Source organism: Lissotriton vulgaris, chromosome 9 (assembly GCF_964263255.1).
Source record: "Lissotriton vulgaris chromosome 9, aLisVul1.2, whole genome shotgun sequence".
Classification (NCBI taxonomy): domain Eukaryota; kingdom Metazoa; phylum Chordata; class Amphibia; order Caudata; family Salamandridae; genus Lissotriton; species Lissotriton vulgaris.
The window spans coordinates 134455754-134473531 of NC_141697.1; the positions used below are offsets into that span (position 1 = coordinate 134455754).

Sequence of the window (17778 nt, forward strand, 5' to 3'; positions counted from 1 at the left end):
AAGATCGAGAGCAACGCTCCTCCAGCTGATTCAGGGAAGGGGACCCACCTTGCTCCACTCGGTGTCCGCTTCAGGGATCAACACAGGCACCCCTGTAGATTTTGCACAGACGCTGCGGCAGACTCTCCAATCCTCTGATCGACGCAGCACCATGTCTGTAGCGGTACACGCACTGACTCGCAGGAGGCGCAGTGTCTCTGGACCGCCTGCCGATCACAATTTGGAAACTTTCACTTGTTCCCCTGTTCCCTTAGAGGCTCCAAGGGAGATCGTCGACTTCAAGACTACCAGCCCGCAGCCGTGCAGCCTCGCAGGATGCGGCGCTGAGCCTCAGCAGCCCCGTACGGACCACAAATGGCAGCAGTCGGAAGCCTGACCCTTCCAGAGAGTGCTTGTGGCAGTTCAGTGGCAGTTCAGTGGTAATTCGGGGATTCCGGATCTGATATTTTTAAACTGATAACCGCTCGGTGTGCGGAGCCAAGAGATTAGGCGGCCATCTTCGTGCTCGGCTTTGCCACGCCCCCCCAGATCTATATTTGTTAAGCTAATAATTCATGGGAATCAGTCAGAGACATACCACTGTGCGTCAAGAAAAGGGAAAAGAACAATACAGGAGATTGACTTGAGAACAGTGACACAAGTGACAGCCTTTTGGATGGACTGTTAGCAGAACACCCACCCCATATATTCAGTTACACACTGGAAGCGGGAGAGACGGTGTTGTTAGAAGCTCTGGAGGTACTTCAGCACTGGTAGTTTCGAGCTCTGGTGTTGTTGGGGTCATACCATAGGCATGACGCAAACTGTGTATTGGGAGGGAATATGTGCGTGTGTGGTTTTGGTTCTTCTGGAAATTGTACTTCTAATTCAGCTTCAAAGATTCCGGACGCTCTTACAGTACCGGTTGCCATTGGTCCTATAGTCCCCATATGTGACCCTAGTTCGGTAAGGAACTGAAGTCCGAAAATGCCTGTTCCTACAGAAGTGAGGACATTGGAGAAAGAAACACAGTCTCAATGTGCAATACTACATAATGGATTTGGCCCTGTAAGGTCCTTTTCTGGATTTGCAAGTATAGAATTGCCTGTATAGGAAACACTTCCGAATGTACGCAACAGAACGCCTTGAGAGTACTACACCAAAAAGAACTTCTGAGGGCCAGCACAATTTTGACGTTCAAGATGTAGATTAATGGTTGAAGATGCACAATAATACTTTAAATGAGTGGGAATACAGACAAGCCACTAAACTATAAAATCAGCTATAAAGGTGGATTTGATGGATGTGGGCAAATTAAAAACTGAATTAAATGACATTAGCGGGTGACTAGAGCGTAACTGAATAGATACCTAACCACATCGATGCTACAGCAATTCCCCTGCTGTGCTGAAGGGTCTTCATTCCCATTATACATGACGAGCTCAGCTCGTCATAGGCACAGCTCCACTGTGCCTCATGACGAGCTGAGCTCGTCATTAGCATCGATGTGGTTAACAAAGCGAATTGCTATTCATGAGTACAGATAGCAGATAGACTGGCACATGAGAAATGATCTGAATTGACTCAAAGGTATGAGATTAACATATAACAGACCAAGGTTTTACAGAAGAACCACCGACTTGCATTCAGCGACATGGACATAGAGAACCCGAGAATTCCAGGTTTGAATTCCAGGTTTGAAGACTCCAATCTGAGAATTCATTTCGAGCATTCAGATTAGGAGTACATTGGACAAATGGTCAGAGAGATGGGCAAAAAGAAGGGGTTCCATAAGAATGGGAGAACCACCTCTCAAAGGGGAACGAGTGTCAAGGCTTCCCTTTGGGAGCGGTACCAAGTGGAGGTTTTGTGCAGGTAGCTTGGAGCAGAGGCGATTTTGCAGCATTTATTAATGATTTCCTGAGGTTGAGAGAGAAGCCTGTAGAGTGGTACAAACCGGTCAATCGATTTGTAAAAAATCGTGAAGGTGTATTGATTGATTTGACTACGCTGTTTGAGATTGTAGTACCTAGTGATTTGTGATCCACATGTAAAATAGCTACAGAATGCCCTGAATGGAGCGTATAGGAGAGATGCAGTGATACATGGTCAGTCACATATAGTGATGAAGAAATATGATCCGGTGATTACTTGGCTGAAGACTAAGGTACCCCCACATGATATTCATTGGGTAAAGATTGGCAGGATGACCCAAGAACCTAAGGAGATGATTAATGCTTTTTACGAAAGATTGTTGCAAGCTTTCAAACTGTACAGTGGGATGGACACCCAGGAACCCAAGGATACAAGACCGTTTGTGTCCAGATTTGTGACTGGGTTGAGACCTGAAATTGGTATGATCCAACAATATTTGTTTTGCTGGTAGAATACATAAGTTGACAAATTTCTACATTATGCTAAATATTGTGATGAGATGAAACACAAGAAGTTGAAAGAAAGTTGATGATGCTGCAGATGAAGGCTGCTCAAAGAAGAGGTTAAAAATCAGCCTTATGTAGGGAATACTGTCCCTATGCAGTGAGTTTACCTGTCAAGTTCTTCAGTGCAACAAGGTGGGGGATTTCACTGGCAGGGAAGAGGCGCTCCTATAGATCCCAAGACTGAAATTGTTGTTTCCACTTTAAAGAAGTCTGATCCATGTCACTATTGTAATAAGTTAGGGCACTGGAAGCCCAAGTGTTGTCTTAATACGGCAAGTCAAGAGCAGCATGAAGGTTTAGTCAACCTCAGGGTAATGACTCCCTTTCCCATTTGGTCTCAAGAAGAGCAAGATCCCCAGACAGCAGGGAACACTGGAGCTGTTTATACAAAATGACCAGTATGAATATGATACTACCTTTGTAGGGAAGAGTGAATATGACCATAACGTTGAATTTCGAGGAACTTAGCATTTGTTTTTAGATGGTGGTGATCCTGTGAGTTCTGGGGTTTATTTAAGTTGTGGGAAGTATGGCTATTTTCAATTGCCAAATAAATAGCATGGCACATGATATATAGGAGTATTCAGGCACATGCATCAAAGCTTTTTGCAATTGCAAACGGTGCGATTTGCAAAAATCGTCCGTTTGCGATCGAAAAATTAGCTTTTGCAATGCATGAAACAACTTGCCCCTCGCAATTTAAGAAATTGCAATTATTTGCGTTTTTTAAAATTGCGATTGCAATAAAGTAAAAAGAATAGCGATTTCGTTAATAGGGGGTGCAAATTACCTTGAAGTTGAACTTCATTGTAATTTGCAAAAACCTTATAAAAAATGCACGTTTGTGCATTTTTCGAAGTTTCATGTTGCGCACACAAATGCCCTTAGGGCATGTGTGTGTGCAACATATGTGCACAGATGAATTTTCAGGGGTGCAACAGGGTGTCCTTTTGACCACCTTGCACCCTGAAATTGCATGCGCAATTTGCGAGGACCTATTAGTACTTCATTCCTATGGGCCTTGTAGGCACATAGGAATGAATGGGAAGCCATTCCTTATTTGCGACTCGCAAATAAGGATTGTGTAGGAATCACTATTTTTTACAGCGATTCCTACATGCATAGGCTTTTGCGAGTCCTTAATTGCCAGTCCTTAATTATTGCAATTAAGGATTCGCAAAAACATACCTTGATGCTTGTGCCAGATTGTTTCCAAAGATTTATCATGTAGAACATTTTGATCATCCTTTTTGGGATGAAAAATCTTTGTCTAAATGCAGCGCTACTGCTGGAGAGATTGTGGGAAATATTTTTGGCTTCTATAATACCAAATGTAGATGTCATATTGAACAATATCAAGATTAGAAAACTATTATCTTCAGTGGATATGTCATCCACTAGTACTGCTGGAGCTCTGTTGCTTGTAAATACTGAAATGGTTGATATTAGGTCTAGGGTTTTGCAGAATCGGCTTGCTTTAGACATTCTACTTGCAAAAGAGGGCGGAGTCTGTCAGATGTTGAAGGTTCAACAATGCTGTGTCTTATTCCACCCCAAGATACTGTAGGAGTGCATTATAACCAAAATGACATAAACTTTTAAGATTTTTAAAGGGGTTTCAGTGCAAATCCACTATTCCACCCTTTTGTTCTAATCAGTGCAACATCTACAACAGATCTAATGTTATTAATCTATTGTGTTCAGTAGCTAAGCTGTAATCAGGATATTGGAACCCACATCAAAGGCACTACCTGTGCTAACTTAACCTCCGTGGATGGACACTGGAAGTAAGGGGCAAACCTTTATTAAGGGTGGGAAGATGAATAGCACACATGTAAATACCTACGAGTAATTGAATGAGAATGAAAATAATACAAACACCCAGTATGGTCTCAAAAATCTCCATACACCATGCTCCAAAACATTTTCAACCAGGACCATATGCTCCCCCCTTCTAAACTTAACCATGTTGGTGTTATAGGTCTTGAACCCTGAATCTGCTGTGCTCTATGTTTCTGGATACTAAGGGTAAAATTGAGATTAAAAGTGTTGCACTCAGTCCCCACAACAGCACACGCCCTCCCTGTGTATCCAGAACAAAATCTAGAACCATTCCTTTCTGCTGTATGACGGTTTTCTATGTTTGCATCTGATCAGAAATAAGCCCCTTAACGAGCTAGCAACACAATTCACAATCTCGTATAAGATCTTATCTACTGTCTGAATTTCAAAATGATTTGTGCAGTTCGGTACTCCGAAAATAGAAGGAAAAAGTGGTAGGAAGTTGTTGCAGAACAGCCGTATCAAGTGAAAAAGTTTGTTGCTGGTGTGGCAGGGACAATGTAGGTGGGGCTATCAGTAGTAGGTTCTGGGTTGCCTCTCCAGTTTTTTTGTCAGGGCATAGAGTATACCAACAGATATTTCGAAATGAGCAAAAATCGATGCATCTTAGTTGGACAAGGAAGTGACGTCTGAAAGATACTTACTCGCACCCAAGAAGATATTTCAGTGTGATACCCACGGTACAGATCTTGAACGGAGTAAGCGAGATAAAGGGTTCAGGAGTATTGCACCGATGATAACAGAAATCTGCTTTGATCAATGTTAGTGCGACAGGAACATTGTCATATTCCTGAGGGAAGAACCCATGGGTTTTTGAGTGCATTCCTCCTTTCAGTCAAAAGCACAGCCATGTGGGGCATACCTCGTTTGGCAGGTAAGTACAAATCCAGCAAGAAGAAAGGTTCAGGACTGGGCAGTTTTGTTCAATCTGGTGCAGGAAAGTATTTCCCTGATAGATGGAACGTAGACTTCTCATGTGGGCACAGCATGGTTTGCTTCAGGGTGCCAGTCACACTTTTCTTTAAATTAATACCATATTATATCAGAGTCAACAGGGTTAATGATTAACATGACAGGCCAGATACATTGCAGCGTCCTGTGAAGGTGGTAGTGGTGAGAAGGAAGGGCTGCACAGGCATATACACCCCCTTGAAACCTCTGTAGCACACTGGCTCTGAAGATCCGCTGGCCAGGACGTACTGGACAGGATGGTGGCAGGAGATGTAGCAGTAGGGCTGGAGTTTGAATGTGTTGCTCTACTCTTAAAGTGACTCTCCTCTTTCACTGGTTGGAGGGATTCCAGTAGGAACTCCAGCACGTTAACAGCAGTATTAGTAGTCCAGAGTATCAGATGGGAGTCTCTTCCACTGGGGCTCCAGGACTGACTTTGTTAGTGGACCTGCACATGGACCCATTCACCAGCCTGGAGGTCGCAACCGGCTTCAATGAGTCCAACTAAAGTGCTTCATGAACCTAAGAACAGGAACTGGAGAGACAGCGAATCAACTTACTTCAGAACATATCATCCTAATGAGGCAATTCTAGGTTATTAGGAGAGAGTGGAGTGTTTGAAGGTAGTAACATGAGGTGACCCATGAATACTTCATATGGACTCAGCTTGGTTTTCTTTAAAGGAATGGTTCGTGACCAGAGTCCTGAAGACTGTGTATCAAGCCATTAGTGGCTGGGGGTACTCTTGTTGAGGGAGCCTTACAAACTTCCTGCACTATAAAAGAGAGCGTGTATCTCCTGATCACTGGAACTCATTAACGGGACCCCAAAGCAGGATTTGAAGTTCCTATGCAGCTTTTTTTTTTGGCACTCTATTAGCGTACAGTGAAATCCTAAGTTCTCTCAAGATGCATGGCAATTTCATGACTTTGAGATTGTGTAGCTTTCTTTGCTGTTTCATCAACAAAAGCATTACCCTGGGAAACTTCATTAGCGGTCTACACACTTAACAACTGCAGTTTTTTAAGGCAGCCTGAGAGCATCCAGCTAATGTTTAACAAATGACACACTTTTAATAGGTGCAATCAATCAATCCGGGTTGGTAAAGCACAGCTTCTCACACGCGCTGGCGCTGGCGGGGGAGGCGGGGGACGGGGGTTGATGAAGGTGGGGGATCGGCTCCATTGACTGCTTGGGTCATCCGGAGAGCCAGACCTTGAAGTCCTTCGTGAACTGGAGCAGTTTAGGGACTTGCCGGAGGTGGGGGCAGGTTGCCGGTCCAGGACTTTGCTGCAAGGTACAAGAAGGACTTTTAACCCATTCTGGTCTTATAAATGCGTGGGATGGTGGCCAGAGAGGTCAGCTGATCAGAGGTGTCTCTTGGGTGCGTGGAATGAGAGGCAGTTGTTTAGGTATTATTATTATTATTCAAGAGTTTTATATAGCGCTGGCTAGACCCGGAGGTATCGGAGCGCTTTACATGGGTTCCACAAAAATTACAATTACAAGATTGTAATGGTCCGATGTTGTGAAGGGCATTGTATGCGTGAGTGAGGAGCTTGAAGGCTTTTCTTCTTCGGATGGGAAGCCAGTGGAGATCGCAGGTGTGTTTGGTGATGTGATTGTGACGGGGGATGTCTAGGATCAGTCTGGCTGTGCCGTTCTGGTTGGTATGGAGTTTGTGAAGTAGTTTCTTTTTGATTCCGGCATAGAGAGCGTTGATGTAGTCCAGTCTGCTACTGATGAGGGCATGCGTGGCTGTTTTTCTGGATTCGGTTGGGATCCATCTCACCATTTTTCGGAGTATGTGGAGGGTATTGAAGCAGGCCGAAGATATTGTGTTGATCGTGCGGGTCATTGTGAGCAATGAGCCTAGTATTATGCTGATGTTTTGTGCAGGGTCATCGGGATAGGGGGTTTCCGAGGGGGGGGGAGGGGGCAGCAGGTGTTGTTCCATGTGGAGAATGAGGACTTCTGTTTTCTCTGAGTTGAGCTTCAGGGAGCTCTTCTTCATCCAGGTGGCGACCGCTTTCATCCCATCTTGGAAGTTGTGTCTGGTGATCTGTGGTTCTTTGGTGAGGAAGAGAATGAGCTAGGTGTAGTTGTTGACGTAGGAGACTGTTGAGCTAGTGGTTTCTGACGATGGTTGTGAGGGGGGGCCCATGTAGATGTTTAAGAGGGTGGAGCTGAGGGAGGATCCCTGGGCCCCTCCTTATCTGGTCTCGGTAGGTTCCGAGAGGTAGGGCAGGAGTCTGACTCGCGGAGTTCTGCCTATGAGAAATGAGCATATCCAGTTAAAAGCCTTTCAGCGGATGCTGGCGTTGTGGAGTCTGGTGGCTCATGTGTGGTGGGAAATGGTGTTGAAGGCAGCTGAGTGGTCCAGGAGGACGCGGGGTGCAGTTTGGCCCTGGTCGAGGAGGGAGCGGTTGTCATCTGTGGCGGCTAGTAGGGCGGTCTCAGTGCTTTGGTTGCTGCGGAATCCGGATTGGGAGATGTCCGGGATGTTGTTGGCTTCAATGAAGTTTGCTAGCTGGCTGTTGACTGCTTTTTGGATGACCTTGGCTGCGAATGAAAGCAGGGACATGCGCCTGAAGTTCTTGAGGTCTGTCGTGTCTCCGGATAGTTTCTTCCGGTAGGGGTTGACTTCGGTGTGTTTCCAATTGTCTGGGAATGTGTCAGTTGCGAGGGGGCAGTTGAGCGTCCAGTGTAGTTCTGATGGCCGTGGTGGATCTTGGGCAGATGTGGGGTGGGGTGGGCTGGGGTCTGAGGGTGCTCCAGAGTGGATGCTCTTAATGGTCTTAAAGGTGTCTTCTGTCGTGAGCAGGGTCTGTTGGGTGGCGTAGCTGGGAGTGGTGCAGAGGTCTTAGTTGTCATAGGACATCTTAATCTTGAGGTGAAAAAAGGTGCTTAGTCTGTTGCAGAGGTCTTAGGAGGGTGGGACGTCTGTTATTTCACTGCAGGGTTTGACAGATTCCTTGATGATGGAGAAGAGTTCTTTGGTGCTGTGGGCGTTGATGAGGATACTGTCTTGGAGTAATTTCTTCTTTGGGGATTTGATGATTTGGTAGGGAGCTGTGGTGGCTGCTCTGTAGGCTTTGCATGTTCCTGGTGTTTTGTTGTTCCTCCATTTCCTTTCGAGTCATCAGCAGATTCTTGGAGTGTAGGGGTGAACCAACTTGCTTTCTTGATGCGTCTTCTTGTGGCTTTCTTGATGGGGGGCAAGCGTGTCGGTGCAGTTCGTGATTCAGTGGTGGAGGTTGCGTGCTGCGGTGTTAGCGTCTGGCATAGTCTGTGGTAGGGTGCTGATTAGGGCGGAGGTGAGCTGGTCTTCGGTGACTTTATTCCAACTTCTACGGGGGAGGCGGTGGGCGTGCTTGTGTATGGTGGGTTTTCTGAAGTAGAAGTGGATGCAGTGGTGGTCTGTCCAGAGGAGTTCAATGGTGTGGCTGTGGAAGACGCTGTTTCCTTCTGCGAAGACCAGGTTGAGTGTGTGTCCTGCCGTGTGGATAGGGGTGGTGACCAGTTACTTCAGTCCTATGTTGACGATTGTCTCTAGGGGGGTGGTGGTGGTGTTGGGGTCATCGTAGTCATCCAGGGGGAGATTTAGGTCTCAGAGTAAGAGGTAGTCTGTGGAGGCGAGGGCGTGGGGTGCGATTAGATAGTCGATGGTGTCAGTGAAGGGAGCGCGTGGGCCAGTCGGCCTGTAGATGAGGGTTCTGGGGAGAGTCATTTTAGGGTTGGGCTGAATCTAGAAGTGGAGATGTTCCATGAGGGTCCTAGTGTCGCTCGGGCCTGTGGATAGGTGCTGAGTTGGCGTTGGTCCAGGTTTCTGTGAGGAAGGCTACGTCTGACACGTGGGTGTTGAGGAGGTCCAAGATTTCTATGGCGCGCTTGTGTAGGAAGCACACATTGAGGGGGATGCATTTGAGTGGTTTCTCGCTTAAGTGAGGAAACCCATTTGTAGCCAAAGTAGCCTATAACCATGAGCCACCAGCATGTTTTTCGAATTGAACACAGTGACATTTTTATGGGGTACTAAAATATAGAAACATGAAAAAGTAATTAGTTGGGTCCCTTGGGGACAGAGGGTCCGAATTGTATGTCTGCATACATGAAAGCCCACAGCAAGATTTCAGACTTCATGTCTGAGACATGAGTTATCCAAAGAATACAGGTTCAGCATCGAGTATGGGGATGTCAGAGAAAGCAATTATGGGTTTGGTCAGCTGCTCAGTTACTTATATTCATGTGGTTCTTCTTGGGTAATGGGCACCCGAGACCTTGGATTCAGAGTTGGATAACACATTTAATTAATGTGAGAAGCATAGAGTAACATCTCATATTGGGACAACTGGGCAGTAGACAAATGTCGAGTTTGTGTAGTGAGCAATACAGCAGCTACAGAATAGGGTACCTCTACAATTCGAGTGGAACCTAAAACAATGCTTTTAGAAGCTTCTACCAGAAAGGCAGCTACAGACGTCAAACAAGGTGGAAAAGCTGCTTCTATGGGGTTGAGACTGCATTTGCAGTGTTCTTGAGTGGCAGAAGGGAGTAACAAATCATCCACATATTGAAAAAGAGTGGCGCTTTTGTGTGAAACTTGTGAGAAATCTCAAGCTCACCTAAACATCCCTACTTAACCAGGTCTTTTTAGTTGCTTGACAGGTAAGCGGGAGAAACGATCACAGTTGAAGTCTCAATACAGTATAACCAATTTGGTTCCACAATAACTATTCTACAACTAACATTGGTATTAGTGAGGTTTAACTATAAATTCTGAAATAGATTTATAAAAATCCATCTCCGCATTACAGTATAGAAATATAGGACAAAAAGAAGGAGTCCAAATCTCCTGAAGAGATTTACCTTGTATAACAAAACGCTTACAACTAATTTGGTTATGATGATGCAACTAATCGGGAAAACAAATTGAACGTTAAATTGCATCAGTTGATCAAAAGTAAGCAGGAGCACACTATCTCTCCCTACACTCCCTTAAAAGGGACAACCCTAAGCTAAGAGGGATTAGTCAGAATGAAAAAATATAAAGGTGTCAGCTGTCAGTCTTCAGTAGAAGAAACTCTAATCAAGGGTCATGTAGCATGAAGCCATACAAAGCAGAAGAAGAGGTCTACACCTCATGAAGTCCTAAGATGTCTCAATTACTACTTTACAGCATAAGATATGAGTGCATTCATGTTAAATCCTGTGATCCGCTCCAGTAACGTTCTACGATTCAGGCACAAATTGGCTACGAGCACCACCTTCCCACCATCGATTAGTTGCTACTTAATTCGGCCATTCTTCTCCTCCATGGGAACTCGCCTCCTTGCTCGTTACTACGTTTCTCCTTGCCAAAATCAGTCTTCACATACCTCGCTATCTCACTAAAGCACAAACACTCCTTTACTAAATAATGAAACTTTGTCCACACCTGAAGTAGAAACAAAAAAATGGAAGCAAGCACATTATACATTGAAGGTTAAGTATGAATCAAGTGTCAGACTTCAACATGATCTTGCACTGAAACTATACTTGAGGCTGCAAATCTTGTCAACTTAATTGTGCACAGGGTTACAAATATGTGCACATTACGAAACACAGCAAATGCAGTTTCTTAATGAATGAATACATTGCAAATTAAGTAAAAGATATCATTTAAAAGTACGCCAATGAGTGTAATCTCTTGGTACATGTATAACTGTTTAAACGTTAGTGTACACATACATCTCATATCATCAGCTTCACAATGAGACCGGTTATAAATTAATATTTTAGGAGAAAGCAACGCTTCTAAGTATTGCAGGGATTACTGTTAGTCACATTTCTAGGCACACCATTTACAAATCTCATTAGTTTTCACGTGTAATACTTTAAATATACGATCCTCCATTTTCCTTTATCCCACAGTATCTTTGGGTGGAATCGAAATGATGCTGCTCCATTAGTTTGTTGAGGTCCTTTTTGAGGACTCCGTTAAAGATTGGCAGGGATTCTATAAACCCTTCTGTGAACCTCTGCTGTGTCAGCTGATTCCCCATCTTCCCCCACTGAATTGGAGCTGTCTTTATTTTTGAGTAGGGATGGAGAAAAATACAATACACATGATAGAATGGTAGTAGGCTTGGGTGCCACGTCAAGCTAGGTATTACATTCTTATTGGTCTTGGGCAAAGCTATGCCAAATGTGTAACCATCCTCTAACCTGTCTTTTAATTAGGTGGGAACTAGGGCTCCTTGCTTTATTAGAGCTGCGATGACTGGCTGAATTGCTGCTTTGGCTTGTGAGGAATTTTCTTGGGTGTAACCATAGTTTTAACTGAATAATTTGAAATCGTTCACTTATTCAGATAAAAAAATGAGGCAATTTATTTTCGTTTTTCTGTGCAGGTTTGCATGTGAAGTTGTACTCATCAAAAATGCATGTTGATTTAGTTATAGGTCGTAAACCATAGCAACAGGATCAGTAAAGTGCTGTTAAACGCTAGCATTGGAATTGTCAACCGTTTCAATGAAACAGCCACCGAGAGGCAGGGATGGAAATTTAGAGGTTTTCAGAGTTGACCGAATTGCCCCAGTATCAATAAGACATGAGATTGGCTTACTTTTTTATCAAACATTTAACATAAGGGCTATTTTGGTGAACTGCAATCAAGGTACTCATGTCGCAGTTTGGGCCTCTCGGGTTGTCGTGATGATCTGGTTATTCAAATTGCGTTATTCAAATTGCGTTATTTGGGAGAATGCAAGAACTACAACCTGGGCAGCAGCGTTAGAGACTTAATTGGGACAATCATGTTTGGGATGTCCCAATTAGCAACTGCTAAAGCATGAGACTTCCTCAAGGGTTACATCTCCCAGTCTTTTCATACAGGAGGAGGGTGCCCCAATGCTTCATGCCAAATGCAGTGCAAGATAGCACTTACATCAGTAGTAATCTTTAATTATTAGCTGTTGTTGGTGCAGTCTTAGTTGTATAGCTTGACATGTTTCTGGATTAATTCCTTCATTAGTAGAGAGCAACAAGTCATTTTGTTGGTGCTGGAAATGTTGCTCAGGTCTCTGTACCGCTAACTGGGCCCCTTTACCATCCCTCTGTCCACCACATCCTTTGCCTTCCCTTTGATCATCTTTTGAAGTTATTTCATTTGTAAAGACATTGGTTTGCGTATTTTCTTATGCTACCACACAATCTTTATCCGGAATAAAACAACTCCGTTAAACCCAGTGACTTTCAGCAACTGTCTCTCTACAAAGGCAGCCTCCATAGCTGTTTAATGTTGCTGTATATTGTGGTCCATATCGGAGTACCTCTCCTTTAATCTTTCTAAATAATCAACTGGGGAATATCCTTTGTTGCTAACCATTTAAAATGTTCATACAATTCGTCTTGACCGGGTATGTTTTGCTCACCGGATTCAACAGCCCAGCTTCAGCCGCAGACAGAGGAGCAGCATCAGTTGGTGTATATCGGGGTAAACTACCTTCTGTCAAGTGATCCTTCATTTAACTTGATGTCAAACAGCCTCTGTAACTGATTCCTATCCACCCAATTAGTTTTGCAGCTTTCCAATCCTTATGGAATCTCAACAGTTATTCACTGATGTTGAAGACAAGTTTCTTAATGTTCACTAACCCAGCTGGGGATATGAATTGTAATTCTCTTTCTTTTGCTGGGATACTGTTGGGGGAAAAGGCATCATTTTCATTGTGAACTCGTCCTCCTTTTGTGTCCAAAGTGATCTCCTATTTTTATGTCAATCGGACAGCCTCACTTAACTTTCTTGCTGCAGCATACATCTCGGGCAGAAAGATCAATCCATACTCTGTCTAGAAGATAGGGCCCTAAAATGACACCTGAACAAAACTAAAGCTGTTAAAGAAAAATGACTACTTTAAATTATGGAGCTTACAGTACTGGGGTGGCTTCATCTAAGCAGGCCATTGCTAAGTGGAAATTCTCCTATATAATTCCATGTTACCAAACCGCTAACTTACTCCTTCTGGGTTAATCGTAAAACAGTCTACTAGTGGGAAAACAGCAGCTGCTGCTGTAATAGGCAATGTTAGGATTCAATGTGGCAACCTGTACATTGATGCACAAATTTGGGCACTGACTGACTCCAGAACGGATTCTTGGTAGGTTTGGCTTCCTTGCGCAACATTCAGACAAATGCACCAAACTTTACTGGGGCTAATAGGATTTGTCTTTTACAAAACCGAAATGTTGAAAAGGTAGAAGATCTTGCCTCTTGGGCATGTTTTTTTTCTATGTAGAAATATTTACCAAAATGATGTTACGGGGTCCCGGCACTTGAGCGGCGTTATTCTGGTTTTTATTCTACTTTTTATGCATTCAGAGAACAGACTTGACAGAGAACTAGGGTTACAGGCAAGTTACTTTTTCCTCCCTAATTAGTGGCTTTTCCAAACTTACATAAAATGAGGTAATGGGTTTTATTGGGAAGGGGTTTATCTTTATGTAAGGGGTCAAACTGCAAAGACATGCTTCTTTAACCTGACTGCTACTTTACTGCAATCCTTAATTCTGTTGCACTTACCAAGGTTGGGGAGATCGGTCACTCAACAAACTATGCTTCAGATGGAACAAAACATACTCTCTGGAGATGTGCCACATGCAGACATTTTAGGGACATGGGTTAAGTTTGATTTATTGCTATAATTATGAACATTCAAAATAGCCCGCTGAGAGCAGGATAGCGCCCATGCTCAGCCTCCATCTCCTCCGAAGGGACTCTCCTCACACAAACTTGCATCCTCTGCATTCCATTATGACAGAGGCCGGATGCACAGCTCTCTACAGTTGGGCAGACAAGGGACACAAATGAAATGGGAATGTATGTTGGTCTTTATGTATTAAAAACGACCTCAAGTAAAAAAGAAAAGTACGTTGTCACTAAAGCATTATGAACTGTGGGTAATGTGTTTTTAAAAAACTGGCACTAATTTATTTTCAAATCACTTCCTGACTGTACGAACTCGGACTCTTAGATCACTCCATTTTAGCCCGTATGCTCCAATACATTGATGAGATGCCCTTCAGGATGTGTGCTATAAGAATTAATAAATCAAATAAACAATATAGCAATCTTTGTACGTAACAAATAATCTGGCTTGTGATCATAGAGACAAACTGAGCTCATAATTAGAATGGTGTAAGACGGTGTCTGAGATTGCATTGTAGATGAGAGCTGTGGAGATGACCAATCTGTTTTCTCTGTTAGTGTATCACTTTATTCTCTGGTGCACTAAGATGGAAAGTTGCCACTTGTGTATGCTTGCTGTATTTTTTTGTTTGCTACAAGGTAGATTTAGGATCATTTTTACATTACTACTGAACTTTTCCTCTATATTTTTTACTTAAATGGCTAGGATCTCAAAGGGTTTGCACCATGTTTAAAGCAGCACACTATAAGACCTATGCACAACATCCCTATGAACACCGTTTGTTTCTTCTCTCTTACTTCTACAGGCTGATAAACTACTGAAGTCTCTAAAACAACATTTTTTACATGAACCAAAGGGAGAAAATGAGCAGGTAAGAGTTTTACTGTTGTATTTATTGTTTTACCGAAAACCAACTTGGTAGAGATGAGATATTTGTTGATGGGGCACTGCAATGTAAAATTAATAGTCTCTTTGGTTTAGCACATTTGGTAATTTATTGTGCCTATGACCCCATGATATATATTTAATGTTCATATTTAAAGAATTTTTAAAATCAGTCAGGTGGTCTAAAATAGTGGGAACTGCACTGGAGGTCAAAGTTATGGGACGGGAACTAGCATTGGTCTTACATCCGAAGATAAACTAGTATGACCAAATTTCAAAGTAGAATGCTAATGGGTTTCTGAAACAAGAAGCAGCAAGGCATGCATCTACACTTGGTGGCAATGTTGACGTAATGTAGAACATAATTCAGCTTACTTAGGCATGCATTATTTGTGATGAGTTGTTAAAAGCCTCCTAAAACCATTGCATTGTACAGGCTGCTCTCATTAATATAGAGGCAGAATTCCAAATCCAGGCACCAAACTAAATAAATTCTGTAAATAATGCTATTCTGACATTCACTGGCAAATCTTCAAATATACTAATTTAACAGTGGATGTGACAAGTGCGTCATGGATGGGGTGTCCAGGGATGGCATTTATGTTACTGTTTTCTACAGCTTTGATAATGTTCCTAGTCCTTCTACTAGTGACACCCCGTCTTTGGCAGACTTACTAAAATATCATGAAAATAAGTATGAAAAAATAGAAATTGAGGACCGATTTAATCTGTAATTTATTACCTCCATGTCAAATTTACAAAATAATTTACCATCACATCTGGCAACCTTTTCTGATTGCTGGGCTATATAGAGGCAGATTATGATCTTGCTAGAAAAGCCCTCTGTATGACTCTGATCTGGAGGGCGTTCCTAGCGAATTGTGTTCCGCGAGTACGAGTGACAGATTTCGATGCACCCGTATAGTGACAAACTCGGTTCGCTCGGACTCCCCTCGATGGGAGCCTGTATGCTGAACTCGTACACAGGCTTCCATAGCAAAAAGGGGTGGGTGGAGAAAAGTGTAGACTGTGGCGGGCACCACATGGCGCCTGCCACAGTGTGCATGCATGGAAAGGGGGTACCCCCACATACTGATTCGGAGAGCCCCGGTGGAAGCGGGGCCCGCTACAGCCCCCGAAGACAGATTCTCACAGCTGTTTAGACTTGCTGAGACCGAGTCGATACGGCTGTCCAAATCCTGCATCGTACTCGCTTGTTCAGAAGCTGGCTCCATTGCGCGGCCTTATTTGGCTGCGAACGAGTCAGACTGACTGGATCGGGTTCGGAAACTATTCGGTCGACGCGGACAAGATCTTCGCATCGTACTTGGTCGTTTGGAACGGGGGAAGATTTGGTTGGAAATATAGACTCCGAATCAGATTTGCACGTTCCGGAACCCGTCTGGAGGCCTTCCTAACGAGATAGTAATCGGCCCCTGTGAGGGTGGGTGTACAGCGGGCCGGAAAAGCAAGCGAGGAGGCCGTATATAGTGTGCTATAGTAGGGTTTTTTTTCAAAGTCACAGGGTAGAACACAAGGAGAAAAAAAGAGGAAGTCCGGGTCCTGGTCCACTCCGGGTCGGCGCTGCCGCTTGTGGTCTTCGGCGGGTCCAACGGCGGCTCCAGCGATGGGGAGGATCCACGGAGGGCAGGGAGCAAAAAAAAGAGAAACAAAAGGGACCGTTAGTCCTATCCTAGTCGTAGGATCTCGGCTGCAGTCACCGTCACCCGGGTGTGTAGGGAAGGACCAGAAAACGAGGCAGTGAGGTAAGGAAGGGACCGGGAGGAAGGAACAAGGGGTAGGGGGGAGAAAAGGGTGCTTGGTCAGGACGTGAAGAGGGGGGGGCGGTTCGAAGAGTGCAGTGCTATACAAGTATAATACAGTGCAGGGGGACGTGATTCTAAAGAGAAGGGGAGATTTACAGGGACTATATACAGGGAACTCCTAGTGAGTTGAATTAGTGAGGTTAAAGGCACTCACGTGGTCCGCCGTAACTCTCCCGTTGAGTTACGGCCGCTCTACAGCCACCTCCTGTGGACTCCACCACTCTTCGGTCCACACGTCTGCTTCAGCCGTCTGCTCTCCGTCTCCTCCGTCTTCACCGTCGCATCCACCAGTCCGAGGTTCCTGCCACAAATCTCCGACGACTTGCACTTCCGGGCTCTCCTTTTTATCTGGTGCTGTCGCTGCCATAGGGGCGGGGCTTCCGGAGTCCGCGATATTTAAGGTTGTCCGGCCCGATGTTCTGGTTGGTCCCTGTGGGGAGAAGAAGCGGGTGATTCTCTGGCGTTTCGCTGGCGTCTCAGGTCGAGTCCTTGCGGTGGTAATATGAGGCCGGGGATACAGTCCCGGGGGGGCCGAAGGAGGTGAGTTCGGGGAAGGGTGGAGTACGGGTCGGGTTGGTCGGGATGCCGTCTCACAGCCCCTTAATGTTTGTTGGTGATCTAAACGCTCAGAATCCAGAGCCAACAAGTGAAGTGCATGATATATTTCTTTGTGTGTTTCAACCATGCTTCAGTTGACATGGTAAAATCAAATGAATGAAAAACCGGTATGGAGGAAACTGGTGCAGTTTTTAAATGTGTCCAGCTTACAGAGTTTATGAACCGTTGATCTTTGTACAGCTCTGAATATTCAAGTTTGTCAAGTTTATTTAATTTTACGCGACTAATTAAAGCCATTGAAATTGATAAAACAGCACAATTAAGCATAGTTCCACAGTGTGTCATTAAAAATGTAATTCTATTATTTAAAAAAAAAATGTTATAAGATCATATCGCGTGTAAAAAAATGCTTACTTATGAAAAAATGTTGACCAATGACTTTAGACATCAATGATTAACAGCATTTGGTGAGTAAATTACTAATAATACATTGTTAATTTAAACCGACAGCATTGCTATTGCACGCATTATGACAAATCTTAGTGTTGGGGCTTGAATAAAAAATGTGCACATTAGCTGAGGGCATTATAACTTTTTTGTATAAGA

At 44.0% G+C, this 17778-nt stretch overlaps 1 protein-coding gene across 2 annotated transcripts in view; it reads left to right on the forward strand.

The window, feature by feature from the left end:
• Positions 1-17778, forward strand: part of NUSAP1 (nucleolar and spindle associated protein 1) — a 240467-nt gene that overhangs the window by 16101 nt on the left and 206588 nt on the right. For both annotated transcript variants that reach the window (XM_086937197.1, XM_086937195.1), the window contains exon 2: positions 14709-14774. In XM_086937197.1, the coding sequence (XP_086793323.1) occupies positions 14709-14774 (66 nt within the window). The remainder of the gene's footprint in view (positions 1-14708; positions 14775-17778) is intronic.